The sequence below is a fragment of the Anopheles moucheti genome, chromosome 3 (genome assembly GCF_943734755.1).
Source record: "Anopheles moucheti chromosome 3, idAnoMoucSN_F20_07, whole genome shotgun sequence".
Classification (NCBI taxonomy): domain Eukaryota; kingdom Metazoa; phylum Arthropoda; class Insecta; order Diptera; family Culicidae; genus Anopheles; species Anopheles moucheti.
In genome coordinates, this window is record NC_069141.1 from 69,801,954 (window position 1) to 69,824,326 (window position 22,373).

At 47.9% G+C, this 22,373-nt stretch overlaps 5 protein-coding genes and 2 non-coding genes across 7 annotated transcripts; 5 read left to right on the forward strand and 2 right to left on the reverse strand.

Moving 5' to 3' along the window:
• The first annotated feature begins 3,159 nt into the window (after window positions 1-3,159).
• LOC128304399 (elongation of very long chain fatty acids protein 7-like) lies at window positions 3,160-4,622 on the forward strand. Its single transcript, XM_053041586.1, has 4 exons — window positions 3,160-3,317; window positions 3,406-3,596; window positions 3,678-4,058; window positions 4,121-4,622. The coding sequence occupies exons 1-4, from the start codon at window positions 3,260-3,262 to the stop codon at window positions 4,448-4,450; spliced, it is 960 nt and encodes a 319-aa protein (XP_052897546.1). The 5' UTR covers window positions 3,160-3,259; the 3' UTR covers window positions 4,451-4,622.
• A 3,398-nt stretch (window positions 4,623-8,020) lies between these two features.
• Window positions 8,021-9,689, reverse strand: LOC128305120 (uncharacterized). Its single transcript, XM_053042424.1, has 3 exons — window positions 9,645-9,689; window positions 8,304-9,554; window positions 8,021-8,221 (listed from the first exon to the last, which is right to left on the reverse strand). The coding sequence occupies exons 1-3, from the start codon at window positions 9,687-9,689 to the stop codon at window positions 8,021-8,023; spliced, it is 1,497 nt and encodes a 498-aa protein (XP_052898384.1).
• A 2,258-nt stretch (window positions 9,690-11,947) lies between these two features.
• Window positions 11,948-12,877, forward strand: LOC128301136 (brachyurin-like). Its single transcript, XM_053037465.1, has one exon. It carries the CDS (start codon window positions 11,948-11,950, stop codon window positions 12,875-12,877), a length of 930 nt encoding a protein of 309 aa, XP_052893425.1.
• A 784-nt stretch (window positions 12,878-13,661) lies between these two features.
• Trnak-cuu (transfer RNA lysine (anticodon CUU)) lies at window positions 13,662-13,734 on the forward strand. The gene has a single exon. It is a non-coding gene; the product is annotated as a tRNA-Lys (tRNA).
• A 1,050-nt stretch (window positions 13,735-14,784) lies between these two features.
• Window positions 14,785-14,857, forward strand: Trnat-ugu (transfer RNA threonine (anticodon UGU)). Its single transcript has one exon. It is a non-coding gene; the product is annotated as a tRNA-Thr (tRNA).
• Window positions 14,858-15,525: 668 nt separating this feature from the next.
• LOC128303716 (uncharacterized protein CG1161) lies at window positions 15,526-17,292 on the reverse strand. Its single transcript, XM_053040766.1, has 4 exons — window positions 17,149-17,292; window positions 16,790-17,029; window positions 16,589-16,714; window positions 15,526-15,917 (listed from the first exon to the last, which is right to left on the reverse strand). The coding sequence occupies exons 1-4, from the start codon at window positions 17,209-17,211 to the stop codon at window positions 15,765-15,767; spliced, it is 582 nt and encodes a 193-aa protein (XP_052896726.1). The 5' UTR covers window positions 17,212-17,292; the 3' UTR covers window positions 15,526-15,764.
• Window positions 17,293-17,688: 396 nt separating this feature from the next.
• On the forward strand, window positions 17,689-21,221 carry LOC128305925 (cytoplasmic aconitate hydratase-like). Its single transcript, XM_053043567.1, has 3 exons — window positions 17,689-17,845; window positions 18,317-18,406; window positions 18,466-21,221. Exons 1-3 carry the CDS (start codon window positions 17,839-17,841, stop codon window positions 21,069-21,071), a joined length of 2,703 nt encoding a protein of 900 aa, XP_052899527.1. The 5' UTR covers window positions 17,689-17,838; the 3' UTR covers window positions 21,072-21,221.
• The last annotated feature ends 1,152 nt before the right edge of the window (window positions 21,222-22,373 follow it).

Here is a 22,373-nt window from a genome sequence, read left to right on the forward strand (position 1 = left end):
GTGAAGAAGTAGGTCCATATCTACGATTCATGGCGAAACCGCAACAGAGTGCCGCCGTACACAAACGCCAACGTGCAAAATCCAAATGTAACCCATTATGTGCTGATTTGTTTAAACAACTTTAACGTGCGGGTTTGCGAGTGTTGCAACAAAATTTAATTTTCTTACGATCTGTGTCTGTGGATGGTATTTTTGGTATTGTTTTTTTTTTACTTGAACAACTTATTGCTTATTAAACATTTAAATTTCTTTAAAACGTTAAATTTGTATCACAACTTGCATACATTAAGGGTAGCACGCTAAGAACACTTTTAAAGTAAATTGGAAATAGCGCCTAAATGTATGCTATACGCACAAAAAATTCATTTCCTTTTATTGTAGTGCTCTGTTTGGGTCCCGCCTAAAAGTATGCAATACTTTGCTGTAAATAAATTTCTCCATAGTTACCAAGGACAATAGAATCATTAACGAACTTTAAAGTGTAATCGAAGAAGGCATTCCTTCCAAAGTTTTGCACACGGTCCGGTAGCTAAACTTTCCAAACATTCGATTGATCTCGAAACAAACGTCATCCGGTCGCATTTAATTCATTAACATTAACCCACCCGGTAAAACACCCACGGAATGAACATTCGGCAGGTTGGTGTGGTTTCGCGCTGATAGGGCCTAAACTTTCCAACCACACTCACAAAACCATCCCTGTCGTTTGCGCCCCCCCCCCGCATCACATTCGCGCAGTTTTCCGATGCATGGAAGCAGATGTTCGGCGCGAGCTGGAGGGATCACCGTTGGAGTGGAAGCCAACCCCGATCGAATAGCAATTGCGATAAATTATCGTTACAACATATTGACGCGATTACCGCAACATTTCAGCAATTTTTCATTCACCACCACCACTCACGACGGCGTTGGCATTGTTGTATGCAGTAGTGGCATTTGATGGAGAGCATACCGTCAACCGCAATATATTGATGTGCACGGGTTTGATGCATCCGGTTGAGCGTTTGTCGTGGAATGGCCGGGGTAATGTTGGGCACATGGGGTTTGCCGGTGAAGTGCGAATTAGAATGTTCGCTTATATACAATGCTGGCGCGATAATCGATCCAAATCAATATTGGTGCACGAATCAATCGGTAGCAAACCATTCGATAAAAAGCAATGAACAAAAGGATTCGACTTGGTAGCGCGCCGGGGCTAGATTTAAAGGACCTCCGTTAGGTAGGAACATACTTTAAACAATATTGGTTTGAATTCACACCAAACAGTGGCATAATTTTTTTCCACTTTACTAAACCTGTTCGGTGTGTTTCGCATGACATGAGATTAGTTGTTCACATTAGTTGTTCCAAATTATTCTAGTTAACATTACCTTAACACCACCTTGCATTAAACATTTAAACCTCAAAATTCAAAGACGGATTTACCCACGTCAGGGCCCCACCAAACGGTGGTACCTAATGAACCCGCTATTTTTGGTTTTCTTTAACTTAATTTATTCGTACGTGGATGCTCAGTCCTTCGTACTATCCTCCGGATGCGATTTTAGACCAGTTCTTTCGTGTAAAGACTGTTGTCGCTTCAGGCTACTCCAAAGATGGCCATTATCAAACATATTTTAACTAACATTATAATGAGGTTTATATACTAAGAATAATTAATAATATCACCCATTCTATTTGATATACATCTTTGTTGGTTTTAACGCCGCTAGTAACTTTGAAGTATAATTGGGATTATTTATGTGTTCACGCAAGGCTTAAGGCTTAAATGTAGACGTCTTTACAATACTATTGTTTAAACCAGCACCAACCCAGTTATCACTAAAAGGCCAAATATAAAATAATCCTGGAGCTGGTGGACGTATGTTGCTATTCGTGTTGCAAACTTCCAAGAAGATTATTCATAAAGATATGATATAAAACAATATTTGCTCTTCAAGACATTTTAAATCTGTGAACCACTGGGTCGGCCCGACGGCATGGTGGTAACAGCCACGGTCTTCACACGAACGGGACCGGACCACAATCCCATCCGAACCAATTCTTCCGTGCAGAGGACTTGACTATCCGGCTACGTGGTATAAAATAAGTGTCTAGTAAGCCATGATTGGCAGACAGACAGGGAAACTAAAGTAGGCAGGGTTCGAAGTCCCCTACAATTCGAAGTCCCCTTGAGGTTGTGGTCAATAGTGAAACATGATAAACCTCGAAATGGTGTTGCATCCCTTAGGTCACATACCTTCAGACCACCTGTCCCGATAGCTAACCCACATCTAATAGAATACTCTACAGCCAAAAACTCTCTGCTCCTAAGACTGTGTCACCCAAACGTTGATCGCAACTTTGTATGGTGAGCTTCTTTATAAATGCAACGCAATTTTTCAAACCTTGTGTGACCTTTCGACTTGTGAGTTGACTACCCACCAGCTTATGTTTACACCTTGGAGTTGAACGACCGCGATGCATTCCGGCTCGATGTCAACGAACTTTTGGCGTGCTTGTGTCCGTGGTAGCTTGTCCACACCAAAGTCTACTTCGACTATCCTAAAACCCGCAGATCCTCGACCGTGCGCGATCTGCCACCAAAAGCACCAAAAGGGCGGTGACTTTGTGTTCGCAATGCGTCCGTTCTAACCTCAACTCGATACAGCCCAGGTCGAAGATCAAACAGTCTGCGGCTTTCCCACGGCGTGTCTCTCTCTCTCTTTCGGTGTGTGCGTGTGTTTTTCCCTCGCATTGCTGCACCACACAATCGTAACATGCGCAAGTCACAGCAGAGTTTGTAACAATGGCCGAAGGGCGGAACATACGGTGTTGGATGGGCATTGAGTTAACGACAGCTTGCCGGCAAAATGCACAACCAGCCTGTTAATTTCAAATGGAAAATTATACATCACAAACCACCAACAGCAAAAAAAAAAACACACAAACTTCCATTCAACCATTCAGGTGCCGAGTGGTAGTAGTAGTAGTTCCAGGAAGCGTCACCATACCGTTCAGTTCGGTGTGCGTGTGTCCCGGGTATCGCCCGTGTCACAGTGTACAGGAATAGTGTACATCTCGGGCGGTCGCTATTGCTAACTTAGCCGACACCCAAGTAGTACGGGCCGATGCGGTACGGGGTTCAGTAATGTGCTAAGTTCTACCCGGTCCGGACACGGTTCCCTCGGCGGTGTTTTCGCGTGCACGACCTCAGAAGAAGACCTCCAGCCCTGCTGCTAGAGTTGAGCACGGACTTAGACGGTTCCCCCATCTCAAGATGCTGGTGCTACGGTACTTGGCATCGTTTTATCACTACGTCAACTACGAAGTCAGTGGTCAGTGCTTTTGTGCAGCGTGGGACGCTATGCGATCGTTACGATCCGTTACTAAACTGTGTTGCCATCTGCCATTTTCGCTAAACAGATCCGCGGGTCAATGATTGGTTCCTGATGAAAACGCCCTGGCCCGGCGCTGCCATCCTGGGGCTGTATCTGATGTTCGTGCTCAAGTGGGGCCCGAAATGGATGGAACACAGAAAACCGTTCCAGATCGACACCATCATCAAGTACTACAATCTCGCACAGGTGGTCATCTGTGCGTTCTTGTTTGTGGAGGTAAGTAGTGTCTCCCATTCGTATCAACCCTTTGCCCTGTTGTACATCTCACCCGCCCGGTCTATCTCCTCATCCTGCAAGGGATTCCGGCTGGGGTACCTGCGCGGATACAGCTTTCTGTGTCAACCGGTCGACTACACACCGACGGAGATACCGACAATGATCGCGCGGCGCTGCTACTACTACTTTCTCGTGAAGGTGCTGGATCTGCTGGATACGATCTTCTTCGTACTGCGCAAAAAGCAGAACCAGGTTAGCTTTCTGCATGTGTACCACCACACCGGCATGGTGATGCTGATCTGGAGCGGCGTCAAGTGGTTCCCCGGTGGGCACGGTGTGTTCATGGGCTTCATCAACAGTTTCGTGCATGTGGTCATGTACGCCTACTACTTCCTCACATCTGCCAATCCCAAGAACAAAAACAACCTCTGGTGGAAGAAGTACATCACGCAGCTGCAGATTGTAAGTAGTACCGCTGCGATACTGTAGACCACCGTCTCACTCACACCTCGCAACCCAAACAGATCCAGTTCGGCATGATCTTCCTGCAGTGGTTTGTGCTGCTGTTCCAGCCCAACTGTACCTTCCCGAAGTGGCCACTGTTTGTGATTCTGCCGCAGAATCTCTTCATGTTCTGTCTCTTCCTTGACTTTTACTACCAAGCGTACATAAAGCAGAAACCGGCGGACGTCGCGCGGCGGTCTGGTGGTGGCACGGTCGCAGACCTACCCCAGAACGGTATCCACACGTGCGGCTCCAACGGCAAGTCGCCAAACGTGGAGTACAACGGTAAGGTGAGCAGTGACGCGGACTGCACAAAACGCAACTCATCCAAAGAGGTGGTGACCTCCTAACCTCCGCGTGTCCCTGGTGGAGCCGGAAACGGGAACCCAACCCAACACATGCCTCATGCGTCACATTACCGTAGCGGAAGAAGAGCGTTGTCCAGCGGGGGTTTTGCTTTGTTTTCTTTTCTGTGAAAATTAGTCAATAAAAAAACACGCCACTGGCCACTGCGCGCCAGTTGTCAAGATCCAAAACATCAAGCGCCATATTGGCTTCGTGTCAGTGACGGCAGTCGCTCAGGGTCAAGCAAGCGGCAGTGTCCATAACCACCGAAATAAAATATTCACCTACGGTGACGACGCCAACCGCGCTGTCATTTGAATTTCGATGAGCACTCTTTGTGCGGAGTTTGCTTTTGGGAAGTCTTGGGTGGACATGCATCTCCCCGGGGGGGGACAAAGGTTTTGCGATGCATTCTTTCCTACTGTGGCTCAGTGTGAGCGTGTGTGTTGGTGAGGTAAGTTGGAATCTAATTTCAATTGACTGCCCGGTGCATACTGGCGTTATTATTACAATACCAAATTTGCAGAACTTCCACCGCCGCTGCATGTTGTCTCCTTGAAGACAGGCTAAACTGCAGCCTGTTACATCACGCCATTGTGCAATGGCAAATTATCGTCCAATGTCCAGACACACACACACACACACGCGCGTGGATGCAAACAACGCACCAATAAACGTCACTCATAAAGCAAGTGGCGGTGCTGTTGCACATTAACAATTCCGGTGTCTGTAAGCTTGACGTCAGGATTTAGCTCAGATTCCAACGCCTGGGAGAGACTCCCCATGCGGTAGGATCCACCATTGCTGGAACCGACAGGCAGCGTTGCCAACCTCCCGGTAGACGGGTCTACATTGTAGAGACATCATCATCCACCTTCCCTTCCTCTGGGAAAGGACGTTGGTAATTGCATCCACAAACACACCCAAGGCAATAGGGCCATATAGTGTCCGGTGGAGGGAGTTTGGTTGCGAGCAGTGCTTACTTGCCAAGCGGTAGGACGATTTGCCGTATACCAAATCCCATTTATCGTGATGGACACACCATGGCAGACGCATACCGTAAACCGACTCCGTACGACGAAACATTGGACATTGTTCTCGAGTGGTCAAACCCGAGTTGCCTGCGGATCGGGCCGATGATGCTGCTGCTGTACGGGGAGTGTGTGTGTGTGGATGAATGTTTTATTTATGTACCAGAGCCATATCCAAACCAAACCATCCAAACATGTCGCCGGCCGGAGAGCGTCGCTAGTAGCCGTCGTGCTAGCACGGACTAACCGAAGGCACAGCCCGTCGACGCATTCCGGCATCCTCACCGTGAGACAACGCAGGACGAGCGATGAGCGTACGAGCGTGAGTGAGTGAAGTGAGAGACCCAACCCCTCGCACCGTTGCTGGATGTTTCAAGCGAACGAGCCGGAAAATTATGATCCGCTTACCCGTCCGCTAACCAACCTGCTGGCCTGCAGGCACTCGGGCACTCGGGAGTCGCTCTGTACCGAAGTCGCTTGGCGCATTTCCATCAGCTCCCACCAGAGCCGGTTATGATGAACAGAACGGCGGCGTGTGAAATGTGGGACAAAGTTTTGGGTGGATGCTTTTCCAACACTGAAAGCGCTTTGCAAACTGTGTATCAAGTAGCGCTTCGCATCCACACTTCCCCCGGACGCGGGACGCTTGGTAGTGAGTTCGCGGTGATAATGCTTTTTGAACATAAACGGCTTTGCGCTTTCGTTGCTTGTACATAGTCGTCGGGCCCTATGTTTCTGTGGCACGGACGCACAGTGGGGTAGCCAATACTAGGTGGAGATTATTTATAGGTCACTATCCACCCAACGTGCTGCACATCTTTAGACCACTGCTGGGTAGCGGTGAGAGGTGTTGGCATTGGGTGGAAATATGTTTTCCCAGCTTTCATCGCGCACTGTCAGTGCGCGACGACCACCGCTCTCGAGCCGTGATTGCATCCACTAAGACACGAAACAATTACGCTGGGTGTTAATGCAGACAGGCTAATTTAGTCGATAATGCTAAGCTTCCTCACCGTGTACAATTATTAGTCGAAATCTAATAGTTTACTGTGCCAAAATTAATTGATTTCTTCCATGGAGAGGGGAAAAAACTATTGTCTATTTACCATCTTGATAGACTTCAACCGTCGATGAATACGTTGAGCACCCGATCAGAATCATTATTTTAAATATTGTAGCACTGACACTCATATTTTAATAAACTATTATTGTGCTGCTGCCCATAACACATCACTCGTCTAACTTCGTCTTTCGTTCACATATCCGGAGACCCCGAAGGTAGTGTTGCTCAGTCCTCTTCTCTTCATCCTTTTAATTAATGATGTTAGTTTATCCCTCGACCCGGTAGCATGATGGTAACGCAGCCGGTCTTCACACGAATGGATCGCACCAAAATCCCAGGATCCAGCTATGGGTAAATAAAGTCATAGAAAGCCAGAAATGGGGGAGGCCTTTTTAGGCCACTTGAAGTTTTTGTGTCGAAAAAGAAGAAAAGGAAGCTAATCCCTTCCTTTAACCTTGTCACCTCTTTTACGTTGATGATCTCAAAATCTTTTATCGTATCTCCTCTACTTCTGATTCTATGGTCCTGCAAAATCTTTTAGATTCTTTCTCTGCTTGGTGCTCTAATAATTTGGTATCCATGTGCCACTTCTTGGACAGCAAGAATTGAGAAACTTCAGTGCACCTTCAACAGAATTGCGATACGATGTCTGGTGGATCGTTGAAGAGCTTCCATCCCATTCAATGCCGACCGCAGCCAAATCCTAGACCTTGATACACGTCAGGTGTAACAGGGCACTTTCCAGTCTCATTTGTCTATAGGGGCAGTAGGGCATTTATCTCTAGCTGCTTTCCGATCTCGACTCTCTTTCTCAAACCTTCATCTTTGCATTTCCACTATCAGTTTTATCTCCTCTCATCCTCTAAGTCTGCTATATGTCTATTGTTAGATTCTAGGTTTATATTCTACCTTAAAGTTATTGTTACAAAGTATATTATTTTAATTTAGCTTTCAAGACACAGTTTGTAATATATAATAGTAAGTTATGCCTAAAGGCGGACCACTTAATAATAAAGTGAAATTAACTAATTTCGGAGATGTATATAATGCACGTCATTGAACAATTTTGCTATCTAACACTCATTATACATCTTCACCAGCATCCTCAAAGGCACAAAACACCGAAATGCATAAAATTGCCTACATTTAGGCGCAAACAGACCATCGAAGCAACAGAGCTCAGAACTCAGAGAACAGAGCTCAACGACTGCTTTTAACAAAAAAAAGGTTGTTATACTAATGAGTAACCCTGCATTATGCAATTCTAGAAAAAGCAATCACTTGCTTGTGATTTAGCATAAAAACAATAAATATTTAATCAAATAAATTCATTTTCTCACACATACAGTCAAATACCTTGCAGATATGTTGCGTCGAAAATGCAATATTACACAATTTTATTGATGTTTATTTTTCACACACACACACACACACACACACAGCTTCGCACAAATCTGGTGTTTTTTTTTTTATTATTGCTTCTATACTACAGGTCCACTATCAGCACATTTCAAAATTTCTGGCACAATCGTTTTATACTTGACCAGTATTTGCTGTACCTTCGACGACCAGCAAACGCTCAGCCGCTCCTTGCTGGCGTTCAGCTCAATTTCGGCCAACTTTGTGAAGGCAGCCAGTTTTGCATCGTACTCGGTCGAAATGACGGTAAAGTAAGCGGCAAGCTGAAAGACAAGAAAACAAAACCAAAAGCCATGTCACATGCGTACACCTGTTTCGCTTTCCGTCCCCAACCGAGGACCTTACCTCCGTCGCACATGGTCCAACGCGGGTGGAAGCGGACGCGGGCAAAAAGTGGCACGCGCTCGTGTACGGATAGATAATCTCCTGATTGAAGGAGATCATTTCGATCTCCAGCAGCAGTGCTTGCTGCAGTGACTGCAGCCGATTGTACTCGCGATCGTAACACTCGCTGGCAAAGTTCGACGTCAGCAGAATGTTGTGCAGTAGGCTGGCGTACTTCCAGAAGCAGAAGCGCGAAAAGGGCCCGTTGGCAATCAACACGCCCACCAGTACGGCGGCTGGGTTTTCGCCCGCCAGGAAGGAGAAGTTGGACTCGATCGGTAGCAGCTTGGAGAGTTCGAGAATGCGCGGCACGTACAGATCCTTGTACGCCTTGAGGGTGGCCGCCAGCTTGGTGTTCTGTACTGTTTTCAGCCCACCGATGGCTGTCGTCAGATCCGCCACATTGTACTCGGTGGCGCTCGCTGTGGCCAAGTCGAGGTCGCTAGCGTAGTCCGAGATAAGCGCGTTCATGGCATCCTCCACGGGCTTCGAATATGCAACCGTATTGTCGTAAAAGTCTTTACCGGATGCGTCAATCTCGTCCAGCACGCGGTCCGAAGCCAGCCGCAGCCCGTAGTAGTATTCATCCGCCTGTTGGATGTTCTCCAGCGAGGAGGTAATCGTGTACGTCAGTACGGGAATGCGATACGCTAGCAGCGTCAGGTGGCGCGTCAACTCGGCGACCAGATCGGCATTGATGAACTGGCGTACGAGCGTATCGGACACTGGACCACCGTTGGCCGCGGTTTGCGCATCCTGGGCGGCTTTCTGCAGCACCGTGAGTGTCGCTTCCAGCGCTGTCAGGCGCGCCGAGATGTGGAAGAAGTCATCCACCAGCTGGTCGCGCACGTACAGACCGAGCAGTGTCTCGAGATTGTGTATCTGCTCCTCCAGCACAACATTGATGTAGTCCTCAAACGTTATCCGTGCCATCGTGATCAGTGAGAACGTTTTCTCGACATTACCACTATCGTCATCCGACGCTGTCGTCAGCGCATCTATCAAGGCCGGACCGAGCGTGTTCACCTGCAGTCCGATGGCCTGCAATATCACTGCCGCATCGCGCAGCTTGCTGATATCACTCTTCTGGGTCGGTATGATGTAGTCATCCACGCGCAGAAAGTGTTCCTTCGCCAGCACGGCGCGCGCGTTGATCTTCACCACACCTCCGATCGTACCCTGGATGCCAAAGTCCGGGCTTGCATGCGCGACCTGTCAAAAGGAAGACCAAAAGACAAACGAAAGCGAAACACACTCGTCAACCTGAAGCGGACACACCGGGGTACGCCACCCAATACCGACCTGCAGTATGCAGGCCAGCGCCACGGACACTACCAACGCGTACATGGCGTAACTAGAGCTGCAGATACGTGTGATGAGAACCCGACCCGCTAGATTACGGTGGCCTTTTGGGGTGTCTTGTTTTCAAACTGCTCGTTGCTTCTACGAACGGCACCGTTTGGGGCACCGTGTACCGAAACACGTCTACCCGGTTGCGGATTGGGCATCTGTGCAAACAAGGCACTCTCCGTCAGGATTTTTACAGTGCAATGCGGTGGATTTTGCTTGCACAACTGAAACACCTTCGTGCGAAGTGGTGTGTGAGGGTTTCGCAGCGCTAGTCGGTGGGTGCCGATGCTTGACACTACATGTGGATGGATTTTTCTGGGCATCTATGAAAGCAAAACTGGAAAATTCATTTCATTCGCTATAAGCGTTGCCAAAGAGTTTTTGTTGCGAGCTAGTTTGTCCAGCGTTCCTCTCACTGCACACGGCTAGAGCAATTAGTGAAGAAAGTCTCAAGATTCTGAAGGGATATTCCAACTTCATTCAAAACAACAATATAATTCTCCCAGGCTTTCGGGGAATTGCAATCAAACGAAGTCCTGTGATACTACCTTGTAAAAAACAGATCCAGAGCACGAGAGGCATTGTATTTCTAAACAAGAGACGTCAGGTTTACATATGCTATGCAAACATATGCTCTCCATATGCTATTTGGTATTTTGATGAATTATTAAACGATTCAATTCAGTTGGCTCAAGAATTATAAGGCACCAGGAACTTATTAAAAATGGAGGATTTTTTGCCTTGTGATTGGAATCTTGGTATCATCTGCCCCATATACTCCCTAGAGTGCAACAATTCCAAGGGTATTAAGGTGTTGAATACCACCTACAAAATATTCTCCCCTATACTACAAGATCGTCTTGTCTCATTCGCTGAAAAAGCAGTTGGAAACTATCAGAGGGGATTTCGCAAATGATCAGACCTTCACCGTGTAGAGCAGCAGTTACACTCCTTCCATCTCTTCTTTGACTTCAAGGCCGTATACGATAGCATAGCAAGAGTAAAACTTTACGACGCAATGAGCTCTTTTGGAAGCCCGGGCAATCTTACCAAACTAGTACGAATGACAATGACCTACATCACATGCCAGGTGATGGTGCCTGGAAAACTTTCAGGGCCATTTTCTGCCACCGAGAATCTGCGCCTAGGAGATGGGCTAGCTTGTCTACTCTTCAATCTAACGCTGGAGAGAGCTATCCGCGACTCCAAGGTGGATAAACTTCGGGGGGCCATCTTCTATAAGTCAATCCAGATCCTGGCATACGCTGATGACTTAGACATAATTGTTTTACTGCGCTCCTACGTAAAGGATATACACCAAAGGATTGAACTGGCGACAGAAAGCCTCTAGTTGGAGATTCACGGTGCCAAATCCTCCATTTTCAAACTCCAAACTTCCCCACTCAAAATACCAGTCACGACAAAGGAAGGTGGGGCTATATATGGAATTTTTATAGCTCCCCTCGTAGCCTCATATAAACCCTGGTAGCCGCGATCGAGCTGAAGATGCACAGAAGGATTTTTGGCTCCGTATGTGGGGAAAGACTGCTCCTCTATGAGCTGTACGGCGAACTCACTGTCGTACCATGGTTTAGACTCCCCAGGCTTCGATGGGCTGATCAAGTCAAGAGAATGACACCGGACGACCCAGCCCGTAAAGTCCTTTTAGGTCGTCCACATGGAGGCGTGGTAGGCCCAAATTATAATGGAGTGATGGCGTTGATGCGTCCGCCAGAAAGGCTGGGATAATGGATTTGCAGACGAAGGCGCTCTACCGTGAGCGGTTTAGAGGATTCCTGCAGTAGGCCATGGCCGCGAAAAGACGTCAGGTTTGAAGGTGATGCTTAACAGGTAGTACTGAGCGGCTTAGATATTATCACTGATCACTGCAATTCTACAACAGTCGTTGAGCTTATCATCTCTGTAGATGATTTTTCATTCAGCACCGGACTTACCCTAAACGCCATCTCCGGAACGGAATTCCCTCCATTACGCCAACGATATCACCGTACTTACTCACACAGGTTGAAACGACCCATTCATACGTTTTTTCCCAATAGGGCATTCCCCAAATACTATAGCAAACCAGCTTAACCTTCTTATCAGGTATCTTCTTATCAAGCGTGACACCGGCGAAAGGTAACTTTGAAATACAAACTGATAAAATCCTAATCGTAATGTTTATCGTTATCAAAATCGATATAAAAGAGTGCTTTCAGAGTCCGCCATATCACCATACCTATCGGAACTCCAAAATGAAGTACACGGTTTCGCTTTCGGTGCTTCTGGCAGTGCTCTGTGGTGGCTCTGCGCTGCCTGCAAAGAACAGTATCGATTGGTCCCAAGTGCGTCCGATCGAAGAGTTTGAACACATCAAGGTTCATCTTCCAGTCCATCGGATCTCCGCACCAGGAACGCCGCAACGTCGCGTCGTTAACGGACAGGAAGCCAGTCCGGGCCAGTTTCCGTACCAGGTGGCACTTGTTGGACAGTACGCTGCCGGTGTCGGGCTTTGCGGTGCCTCGGTCCTTACGCACAACTACATCCTGACAGCGGCCCACTGTGTCTACGACAGTTTCGACTCCACCGTACCCATCGTGGGCGGTACGGCCATTTTGGGCGCACAGAATCGCATGGTGGAGGAACCTTCCCAGCAGCGCATATCGTTCACATCGAGCGGCATCGTTGGCCATCCGGGCTATACCTTGGAGAATATACGCAATGACATCGCCGTGGTACGGCTAGACGAACCGATCGTCTACACCGAGCGTATTCAACCGATTCGGTTACCAGCACGCACCGATACGCGCACCTTTGCCGGGGTGATTGGTACCGTGTCTGGATTCGGTGTGTACTCGGTAACCAACCCAGCACTGTCGGACGTACTGAACTACGTCGCCAATCCCATCATGACGAACGCGGACTGTTTGGCTCAGTGGGGCGGAGCGGCCGCGTTGATTGAACCCCAAAATATCTGTCACTCCGGCGATGGAGGACGGTCGGCGTGCAACAGCGATTCCGGTGGTCCACTGACGGTGCAGGACAATACGGAAAGCTTGCAGGTCGGTGTAGTTTCCTTCGGGTCTACGGGCGGATGTGATGATGGCATTCCAACGGTGTATGCCCGGGTGTCCTACTTTTTGGAATGGATTGAAGACAACTCGGACTTCATCGCTGACCCATGATAGGCTGATACGGGGATGTGTCTTCTGGATATAATAAATTAATATGAAGCATTCACCAAACTGACAAGGGGAAAATAGTTGCCCAGTGAAAACGTTTAAGGTTGATAAAGAATTATGCTTAATTTCCGATTTTAATGTTACACTTCAATTAATGAAACGTGGTAAACTTGAACCTTTGAATTTAAAATTTCTCTCCAGCGTATCATATTGTACCTTTCTCCAACAGCAACAGCTCTCAATCGCTGTACACCCATTTGGGCCACTCTCGGTGCCGTTTGATTGCCGGCGTTCTTCTGTCCGACCCATGCGTTATCCGCGAGGACCTGCTCACACCGCGCGTTCCAGCCGTGTTTGCCCTCGGCACTCGTTCTCACGCTCATTCGCACTCTCCTGCCGAGGGCAAGCAGGCAAACCGAACAATAGCACGCATCGGGACCGGTGGAAGGTTTTCTCCACCACTCGAAATGAGTTGGTGACCGCCACCTTAAGGTGAGATGACGAGGTTTCACTCATGGATGCGCGCCTTTGCATCGGCGGTCTGTTTCCCATCCTGCTTGCCTGGTACTTTTGAGCGATCGAGCTCTCGATTTGCAGGAAAAGCTGTCTCTCATATGCTGCCGGCACCCCGATAGTTATCGCTGAGGGAGTGCGAAAAGAAAAACTGCCGCCGAAATGGATGGGAACGCATCCTGCATCCGCCGTGACGCTGAACGATATTTGCTCGACCATCAACGAGTGAACGCACGCGAACCGGTAGCGCAAATGGTGGCTGGGTGGCAATGGTGCCCGGCTAGCTCAGTCGGTAGAGCATGAGACTCTTAATCTCAGGGTCGTGGGTTCGAGCCCCACGTTGGGCGGAATGAGCGAAATTATTTTTATAACCAAGTTTTACATACATACAGGCATATGATATATTATATTTATATTTATATGACCTAATATCAAAGGTCGTTACGCTAAGAAGAAAACCAAAACCCTGATTTGTAGATAGCAGTTATTAGGGGGTGTGTTTCCTTTGAAAAGAGAAGGTCGTCGCAGATAAAGCGGTTCGATTTTATAAAACCACGTGAAGGCTCACAAACCCGGCTATTTACAGGGCTATTGGAATGAAGACTATAAGCGGGCTCGAGGGGGTAGCCAATAGTAATTTTCTATTGTTTCAGTCAATTTCCCCGTAACTGTATAACGCTTTAAGCGATGAGTTTGGAGAAAAAGATACGACACCGTATCTACCCCCAGATAACGTATCTCACAGATTAATTTTTCGCCGGATTAAACACACCGGACAACTTCTCTATCACGTACTGTACAACTTCTGCACAATAGTACACAACAGAACACCAACAATCGCGCGCATGTGCTGTCCCACAACAATCCCACTCATTTCACTCAAGCAATGCTTTCGTCGTTAACCGCTGTGCGAGACTTGCTTGCTTTAGCTGCGTTTACACGCAACGCTATAGTTGTAACTTGTATCGATTATGAGTCGTGTAAGTCAGCCTTAACTGTGAGATCTGCACACGTGAAAGATCAACATGCTCTCTCTATATTTTCCAGATACGATTGAAAGTTAGCGAGAGCGAACCGGCTTATAAGGCTAAAAGTGAGTGCAAGGATGCGAATGAGTGAAGTTTGGACTTGTGAGTGACCTTAAAAATGATGCAATACGAACCAATCGACTCATACAAATAAGCCTTGATTTAGTTTTAAGTTTCAATAGAAATTTTAATAAAGTTGAAACTTACGATCAATATTTGATTGGTTATCACTTTACACGCCACGCAGTTCCGATCATTTTGTTTATTGCATGTTGTGAAGGTAACGTTGAAAGAAGAGTGACTCATTGTTCCCTACAGCCATTCTCGGATCTCTGTTTATATACACATGTACGAACCACGTAATCACCCGCCTCTTTAGCTCAGTAGGCAGAGCGCTGGTCTTGTAAACCAGCGGTCGTGAGTTCGATTCTCACAGGAGGCAGAGATGATTTCTCACATATTTTCTTTTTTTATTTATTATATTCAGTAAGTTTTAAGTTACTTCAATCAACAACAGTAATAAGTGTGCATTTACCACCGCAAAAATCACCTACAAAACTGAAGACTGTATGCAAACCGGAGGTTAATAAAACATGGCTTACTTACTATACTTACTTCCTTATCGGGCGCTACAACTGCTACGCGATGTTACTACTGTCCGCCGCCGCATGAACAGTCAAGTTAGCAATGAAGTCCTAGTGGAAATCATCACCGCGTTGTTGTGTTCTGATCGCGTTAACAGGACCTCGCGCGTACGGCAGCATGGCCAGCACGGAAGCGCTCAACACAACTAGTAGCTTGAGAAAGACGTCGACCAGGGAAGAGGTCAAAAGGGCTTAGCTAGCATCGGGAGAACCTTGCTTGGATTTCGGCGCATTCGTTGGCATTTTACATTTAAGGAACAGCTCAACAGAGTTAGGAAGCATAGGACTTGCCACCCTTGCTAGTCGTGAGGTCTCAACTACCAGAACCGCTAAAAGAGCTTCGAATAGTGGATTGATGTCTATTGATATTAAAATTAAAATAATAGGTGTGTAATTTTGGCCTTAAATCAGCAAATTCAAAGCATTAACAGAACATCATAAAGTATCATTAGCAAACAGATACAATCTACAAAGTCTGATTTTATTCTTCTATCGATTATGCCAAACATTTCCAACCAATGAGTCACAATTAATGAGGGATCTGATGCATGCTACAACAATAAATTACCAAAAAACAATAGTTCTATTACACAGCTTATCGGACATTTAGTATGGAATCCGTCCTATAAACTTCCAGATCATCGGTAAAAAGCATTGCACATTCGTGTGATGATAACGTTCGGTTGGCCGGTCCCCGGTTCTATGTTAGTTGAGCATCGTGTGCCGATCATAGATATTACGCCGCTGTTCACGTACCTGGCGCTTCCATTTGTCCTGCTGGTGGCCTACTCGGTTCAGCACGTTGTTTTCGCGCACATGCATATCCTGCCCATTGCCCACAGTGACAGCCGTATCGTCCTGCAAGAAAAAAGAAAAAGGAAACATCGATAGGACCATGTGTTATTCGGGAATTCTCAAACGGGAGGGGTCGAACAACACTAAACCAGCAAATAGTGAATGTAACACATAACCATTCCTTTGCACCGGATTGTTAGTTACAAAAGACAGATGAAATGATTAGCGAACATAAATTTGGGCACATGCTACCAAATTGCTACGAAACAATGAGAAAGAGTTACATAAAGGTAATGAAATTATAAAACAAATAAAAACAGATAAGCTTTGTTTTTATTCCGTGTATCGGAAAGTGGAATGAATGGCAGTGCGGACGTGATGAATGAGTCTCCAGAAGACTCGATTCTACGTCGGCGTCAAGGATGTGTGTATGGTAGGAACATTTCGTAACAACGACAAATGTCGACCCGTGGAAGGTTCTTCTCGAAGAGTATTCAAATCGTCGCACCATCTCAATCACTTATTAGCCGCACCCGCTCATGTACGTCGAGGCGATGGTTTGTGGCCAAAAACTCTACCTCACTCTCGCTCCCACTGTCCCCGGATCGGGCAATGGTCGTTGTTACGAAAGTTCCACTGTACTTATTTCTATACGTGTCGCGAAATTGGCGCAGCGACCCATTAATGCTAGTGCTTGTGGACTTAGTGCTAATACTATCACTGGCGATAATCACATCTTCATTCGTATGCTCCTGGTAGTTAGCTTTCACGCGCTTGTTCAGCAGCGGATCCAAACACATCAGGAACAGCATGTAGATAACGAGCAGCGAAATGATCCATATCACAATGATTACAACGACCTGTAAAACGTGTGAAACAAAAGGATATGTGAAAGCGGCCGTAATGCGGATGACATTCTGGGCTAAACCACGCACCTTTATGATGGTCGTGTTACGGTTTTCGTACTTGCAGTCACACCGCGGACAGATCTCCTGCCCCTTTACGTTAGGGATCTTGTTCGCTAGCCGGGGCAGGATGACACCGTCGCAGTTGCATTTGTTCGGTGGAACATTATCGATGATCAGCATCCGGTCGGTGCCCTCCTGCGTGGTGTTATCCACCGTCTTGAAGCTCGGACAGATGCATTTGCACCGTTTATCTTCGTACGATTGGCTCTAGGGGGGCGTAACAAGCGGAGAAAAAGTGATAAAGAACAGTCAACAAGATGACGTTGTAATCACATTGGGGGTGGGTGGTAGAGCTTTGTTTGTTTTAGGACCTTCCAACCACTTACCTGTGTGGATGCAATGTGGAATATTATCACTATGGTTATACTGTACAGCAGTTTACGATACATAGTGGCGCAGTTCAAGTGCTACATACGCGAGAATTTTCACTTAATTTACGCCTACCAAGCAAAATGTTGTTTTCATTTGTCTCCGCGGACAAACCCGATCGAAGCAGGCCAAGAAGAAACACCAACTTTGACATAACGTCAAATGGTACCCCAACTGTCACGCCGTCGTGGTCCACTCTGTGCTAGCAACAGTTTTATTGGCCCAAGAATTGTAGATTTATTTAAAATTATTATTTAGTTACCGATCCGCTTATTTTAAATACTTTGCCTAATTTTAAAACACCTAAGCAAGATGGAAAAAAAATTCAAGCAGATAAAGCAGATAAACAAAACGCATCCGTCAACCTGCAAAACGTCAAAATAATTTTTATTCCGTGGCCCGTTTTCCTTCGGCGACATTGCGTTGATCAACAAAAACTTGCTACTTTCTAAAAGAAACAGGAATTTTCTTCTTCGTGCTTGGGGGCAAAGCATTAAGCCATCAAATAAAGTTGCTCGTTGTTCATTTACACAACCTCCATTCAACGTCACCAGGTGTCGTGAAGTTCGCAATTCCAAAAGAATCCTTCTGCCGGTTTAGAAGTCTTCACTGTTTCAAAGTATTTTTCAGTAAAAACAATCGTAAACATGGCGGGTAAGTAGAGCGAAACGGTAATTTGTAGGTTGGTAAATTATTTTCCAACTACGAAAAACCATCATTCCTTTCGATAAGGATGAATCTTCTTCGAGTGCACTAGGTGGAACATTCCGGGAGCTTCCTTTCATTCATCTTCCAGCAACGATAAGAGTTGCGAAAGTACATACTACCCCGCCGCTGCAACCCACTGATTATTGTGGGTTTTTTTTGCTTGAAATGGTACTCCAGATCACAGATAACACGAACAGGATTAATTCTAACAGCCTACGGTTGAGTCGTACAAAAGCTGTTTGAAGAATCATGCAAGCGACCAATGTGAACTCTGATAGTCGAGGTTGCGTAATGACGTTGTGGATCGTATTGTTGCTTTGATTGCTTCTATGGAGGCTTGTCACTGAAAGTGGAAGTGTTGGAAATGATCGTTATCGCCTTATTTTAATCTCATTCTCGTTTCCCGTTCCCTACCAGGTGCCAATCCATTCCAGAGTTTGCTGAAGGAGATCAACGTTAATGGAGAAACATTCCATTATTTCGACATTGCCTCATTCCCGGAGTATCGTGAGTTTTAATGGCTTTCCTTGGCTTCAAGTTCTTGCTTAACACGGTTCTGCTTTCAGGTGAACTTCCTTACAGTGTGCGCGTGCTGCTTGAATCAGCCGTCCGAAATTGTGACAACTTCCAGGTGCTGGAGAAGGACGTACGGGGAATTCTACGATGGAAGCAAATGAAGGGCACACCGTCGTCGGAGGACGAGCTGGAAATTCCTTTCAAGCCGGCACGTGTTATTCTGCAAGATTTTACCGGCGTACCGGCAGTGGTCGATTTTGCGGCCATGCGTGACGCCGTCCTAAAGCTCGGCGGTGACCCGGACCGCATCAATCCAATCTGTCCGTCCGATCTGGTTATCGACCATTCGGTACAGGTGGATTTCGCGCGCAGTGAGGATGCGCTGGCCAAGAACCAGGATCTGGAGTTTGAACGCAACCGCGAACGGTTCACCTTCCTGAAGTGGGGTGCCAAGGCGTTTAACAACATGCTCATCATTCCGCCCGGTTCGGGCATCGTACATCAGGTGAATCTGGAGTACCTAGCCCGGGTTGTGTTTCAGGACGCAAAGGATGGCGCGGTGCGGATGCTCTACCCGGACAGTGTCGTTGGTACCGATTCGCACACGACCATGATCAATGGGCTCGGTGTGGTTGGCTGGGGTGTTGGTGGAATCGAAGCCGAAGCGGTCATGCTCGGTCAAGCCATTTCGATGCTGCTACCGGAGGTCATCGGTTACAAGCTGGTGGGCAAACTAAGCCCCCTCGTAACTTCCACCGATCTGGTGCTAACGATCACGAAGCATCTGCGCCAGATTGGTGTGGTGGGCAAGTTTGTAGAATTCTTTGGCCCGGGAGTGAGCGAACTATCGATTGCGGATCGTGCAACGATTAGCAACATGTGCCCGGAGTACGGTGCCACCGTCGGTTACTTCCCAGTGGACAAGAACGCGCTCGACTATCTGCGTCAGACGAACCGGGCCGAGGAGAAGGTGCGTGTGATAGAAGCTTACCTGAAGGCAACGGATCAGCTGCGTGATTTTGGCAAAGCCGAACAGGATCCGGTCTTTACGCAGATCGTTGAGCTGGATCTGGCCAGCGTTGTGACATCCGTGTCGGGTCCGAAGCGTCCGCACGATCGTGTCGCCGTGAGCGAGATGCAGGAAGACTTCCGACAGTGTTTGGTCAGCAAGGTCGGTTTCAAGGGTTTCGCCGTCCCGGAGGCGGAACTTGGTGCGGAGGGCACATTCAGCTGGACCGACGGCAAGACGTACGCACTGCGTCACGGTTCGGTCGTGATTGCAGCGATCACATCGTGCACCAACACAAGCAATCCCTCGGTAATGTTGGGAGCGGGTATGCTGGCAAAGAAAGCAGTCGAAGCGGGACTGAAGGTGGCACCGTACATCAAAACTTCCCTGTCACCGGGAAGCGGTGTCGTCACGTACTATCTGAAGGAATCGGGTGTGATTCCGGCACTCGAAGAACTTGGATTCAACGTAGTTGGGTATGGCTGCATGACCTGTATCGGCAATTCGGGCCCACTGGACGATAACGTGGCGAACACGATCGAGAAGAACAACCTCGTGTGCTGTGGCGTACTGTCCGGCAATCGTAACTTCGAGGGCCGCATACACCCGAACACCCGTGCCAACTATCTGGCCAGTCCACTGTTGGTGATCGCGTACGCGCTCGCCGGCACGGTGGACATTGACTTCGAGAAGCAACCGCTCGGTACGCGACCGGACGGTTCGGCCGTGTTTCTGCGTGACATTTGGCCCACGCGTCAGGAGATTCAGGCCGTGGAACAGCAGCACGTCATTCCGGCCATGTTCCGCGATGTGTACGAAAAGGTTGAACTGGGATCGCCCGCCTGGCAGGGTTTGAATGCGCCGACCGGCAAGCTGTACCCGTGGGATACCGCCTCAACGTACATCAAGCGTCCTCCGTTCTTCGAGGGTATGACGCGCGATTTGCCCAAGCTCGGAAACATCGCCAATGCGCGCGCCTTGCTGAATCTGGGCGATTCCGTCACGACCGATCACATATCGCCGGCCGGTTCGATTGCGCGCAACAGTCCGGCCGCCCGGTTCCTCTCCGACCGTGGCCTAACGCCGCGTGACTTCAACTCGTACGGTTCACGGCGCGGTAACGATGACATCATGGCACGCGGCACGTTCGCCAACATTCGGCTGGTGAACAAGCTGGTGCCGCGGCCCGGACCCCGTACGCTGCACATTCCCAGCGGTGAGGAGATGGATGTGTTTGATTGTGCGCAGCGCTACGCCGGCGAAGGCACACCGTTGATTGCGCTCGTCGGTAAGGATTACGGTAGCGGCTCGAGCCGCGACTGGGCAGCGAAGGGCCCGTATCTGCTGGGCATCCGGGCGGTTATCGCGGAATCGTACGAGCGCATTCACCGTTCCAATCTGGTCGGGATGGGTATTGTGCCGCTGCAGTATCTAGCCGGCGAGAACGCGGAAAGCCTTGGACTGACGGGCCAGGAGCTGTTTAGTGTAGCCATACCGGCAAACTGCAAACCGCACGAGCGCATCACCGTCAGCACGGACGGTGGCAAAACGTTCGAGGTGATTGCGCGCTTCGACACGGAGGTTGACCTCGAGTACTTCCGCAACGGTGGCATCCTCAACTACATGATCCGGAAGATGATCGACTAGGGTGGGAAGCCCGTGGTGTTGCTACCTTATATTACAATTTTTGATACTTTACTAAATTTTGTTACAAAAAAAAAAACACAGAAGCAAAGCTCACTAGAGAGGCAATAAAAATGCTTTAATGCGGTTGGTTTTTGGGTGGGTATAAAACTACACGCTGTTGTTGTTATTGTGTACTTTTCTCTTCACGTGCCGTCGGATTTTCCCGAAACTCTCCAGGGAAAGCAAAAGCAGGTTGCATGTTTTCCCTGCCAACCAGCTGGCTGTTGTGCCGGCTTTTGTTCGCTTTCAATCACACAATTCGCTCACCAACACACCCAAAAACCAAACCACCCTCCTGTGTCTTTAAGGGGGTTAAAACGAATCCACTCGTTGTGTGCAACACAGCAACCGGTGTGTGATTGCAATGAAAATTGGAAAATTTTCCCCTCCGTTTTTGCAATACTTGCGAGCGAGAAGCGTTCGTGCGCGCTAGTGTTAGTGTGCGGGGAAAACGAAAACACTACCCTAGCCGAACGAGCGCACATATAGAACCCGATTTCGCAAGCATCTCGCAACAAATCGTTAGTCCTGGGAGTTTGCAGTCAAACGCTCTCCCCCCATAAGGGTAGTAGCGTATTGGCCGAGCAAACACATGGTCTCGCGTTGAGTATTCCGCTTTAGCAGTGGCGAACTATAAACGCGCGGTTGGAAAAGCGTTCATTTCCACCGACCCCGGTCGGGATGAGCTCATCGGGGTCCGGGATCAGATGATGCTGGGGTTCGATTTTCCACCCGCGTACGACATATGAGCGACCGTAAGATGGTGACACATATATTCGTGGACTGTGTGCGTGTGTGTGTGTGTTTTTTTTTAAATTGTGTTGTCTATTTGTTTTGTTTGTTGCTGTTTGATTGCGTGCGATTTTTTCCCAATATTTCCCGCAGCGAACACTAACACTAATGCAGATGCAGTGTTACGTGTAGCAAGAACCAAAGGAATATACGGAGGAAGGAAAATTCACAATAATCAACTGTTCGTTGTTGTTTTTTTTTAACAAACGGCGGCTCCAACACACGTCCAGATGTGACGGTGGTCGTACGTAAGTAAAGGTCGTTTAAAAACCCGTGTGATCTGTTGCGAGGCGATCGATACAGGGACAAGTTGGTTGCGTTCTACGCGCGACTCATGATGGGCAGTTCTACAGAACATTCCGTCACGGTGGGCACACTAAGGAAGATTTTCATCCCGATCAAACCGACGGTGCTCTCAGCAAGTGAAACCTGGTGCGTATCAATCCGCGAACGCGTATAACGTCAGCGACG

Bases quoted from the DNA above. Each gene is read 5' to 3' on its own strand.
- LOC128305925 (XM_053043567.1), top strand. The intron at 18,407-18,465 runs GTGAGTTTTAAT...TTCTGCTTTCAG, and splicing joins TGCCTCATTCCCGGAGTATC to GTGAACTTCCTTACAGTGTG.
- LOC128304399 (XM_053041586.1), top strand. From the start codon at position 3,260: ATGCTGGTGCTACGGTACTTGGCATCGTTTTATCACTACGTCAACTAC. The intron at 3,597-3,677 runs GTAAGTAGTGTC...TCATCCTGCAAG, and splicing joins GTGCGTTCTTGTTTGTGGAG to GGATTCCGGCTGGGGTACCT. The intron at 4,059-4,120 runs GTAAGTAGTACC...CAACCCAAACAG, and splicing joins ACATCACGCAGCTGCAGATT to ATCCAGTTCGGCATGATCTT.
- LOC128303716 (XM_053040766.1), bottom strand. From the start codon at position 17,211: ATGTATCGTAAACTGCTGTACAGTATAACCATAGTGATAATATTCCAC. The intron at 16,715-16,789 runs GTGCGTGGTTTA...CACGTTTTACAG, and splicing joins GTAACACGACCATCATAAAG to GTCGTTGTAATCATTGTGAT. The intron at 15,918-16,588 runs GTGATTATCGCC...TTTTTCTTGCAG, and splicing joins AGGAGCATACGAATGAAGAT to GACGATACGGCTGTCACTGT.
- LOC128305120 (XM_053042424.1), bottom strand. From the start codon at position 9,689: ATGTACGCGTTGGTAGTGTCCGTGGCGCTGGCCTGCATACTGCAG. The intron at 9,555-9,644 runs GTCGGTATTGGG...TCCTTTTGACAG, and splicing joins CGCTGGCCTGCATACTGCAG to GTCGCGCATGCAAGCCCGGA. The intron at 8,222-8,303 runs GTAAGGTCCTCG...CTTGTCTTTCAG, and splicing joins TTGGACCATGTGCGACGGAG to CTTGCCGCTTACTTTACCGT.
- LOC128301136 (XM_053037465.1), top strand. From the start codon at position 11,948: ATGAAGTACACGGTTTCGCTTTCGGTGCTTCTGGCAGTGCTCTGTGGT.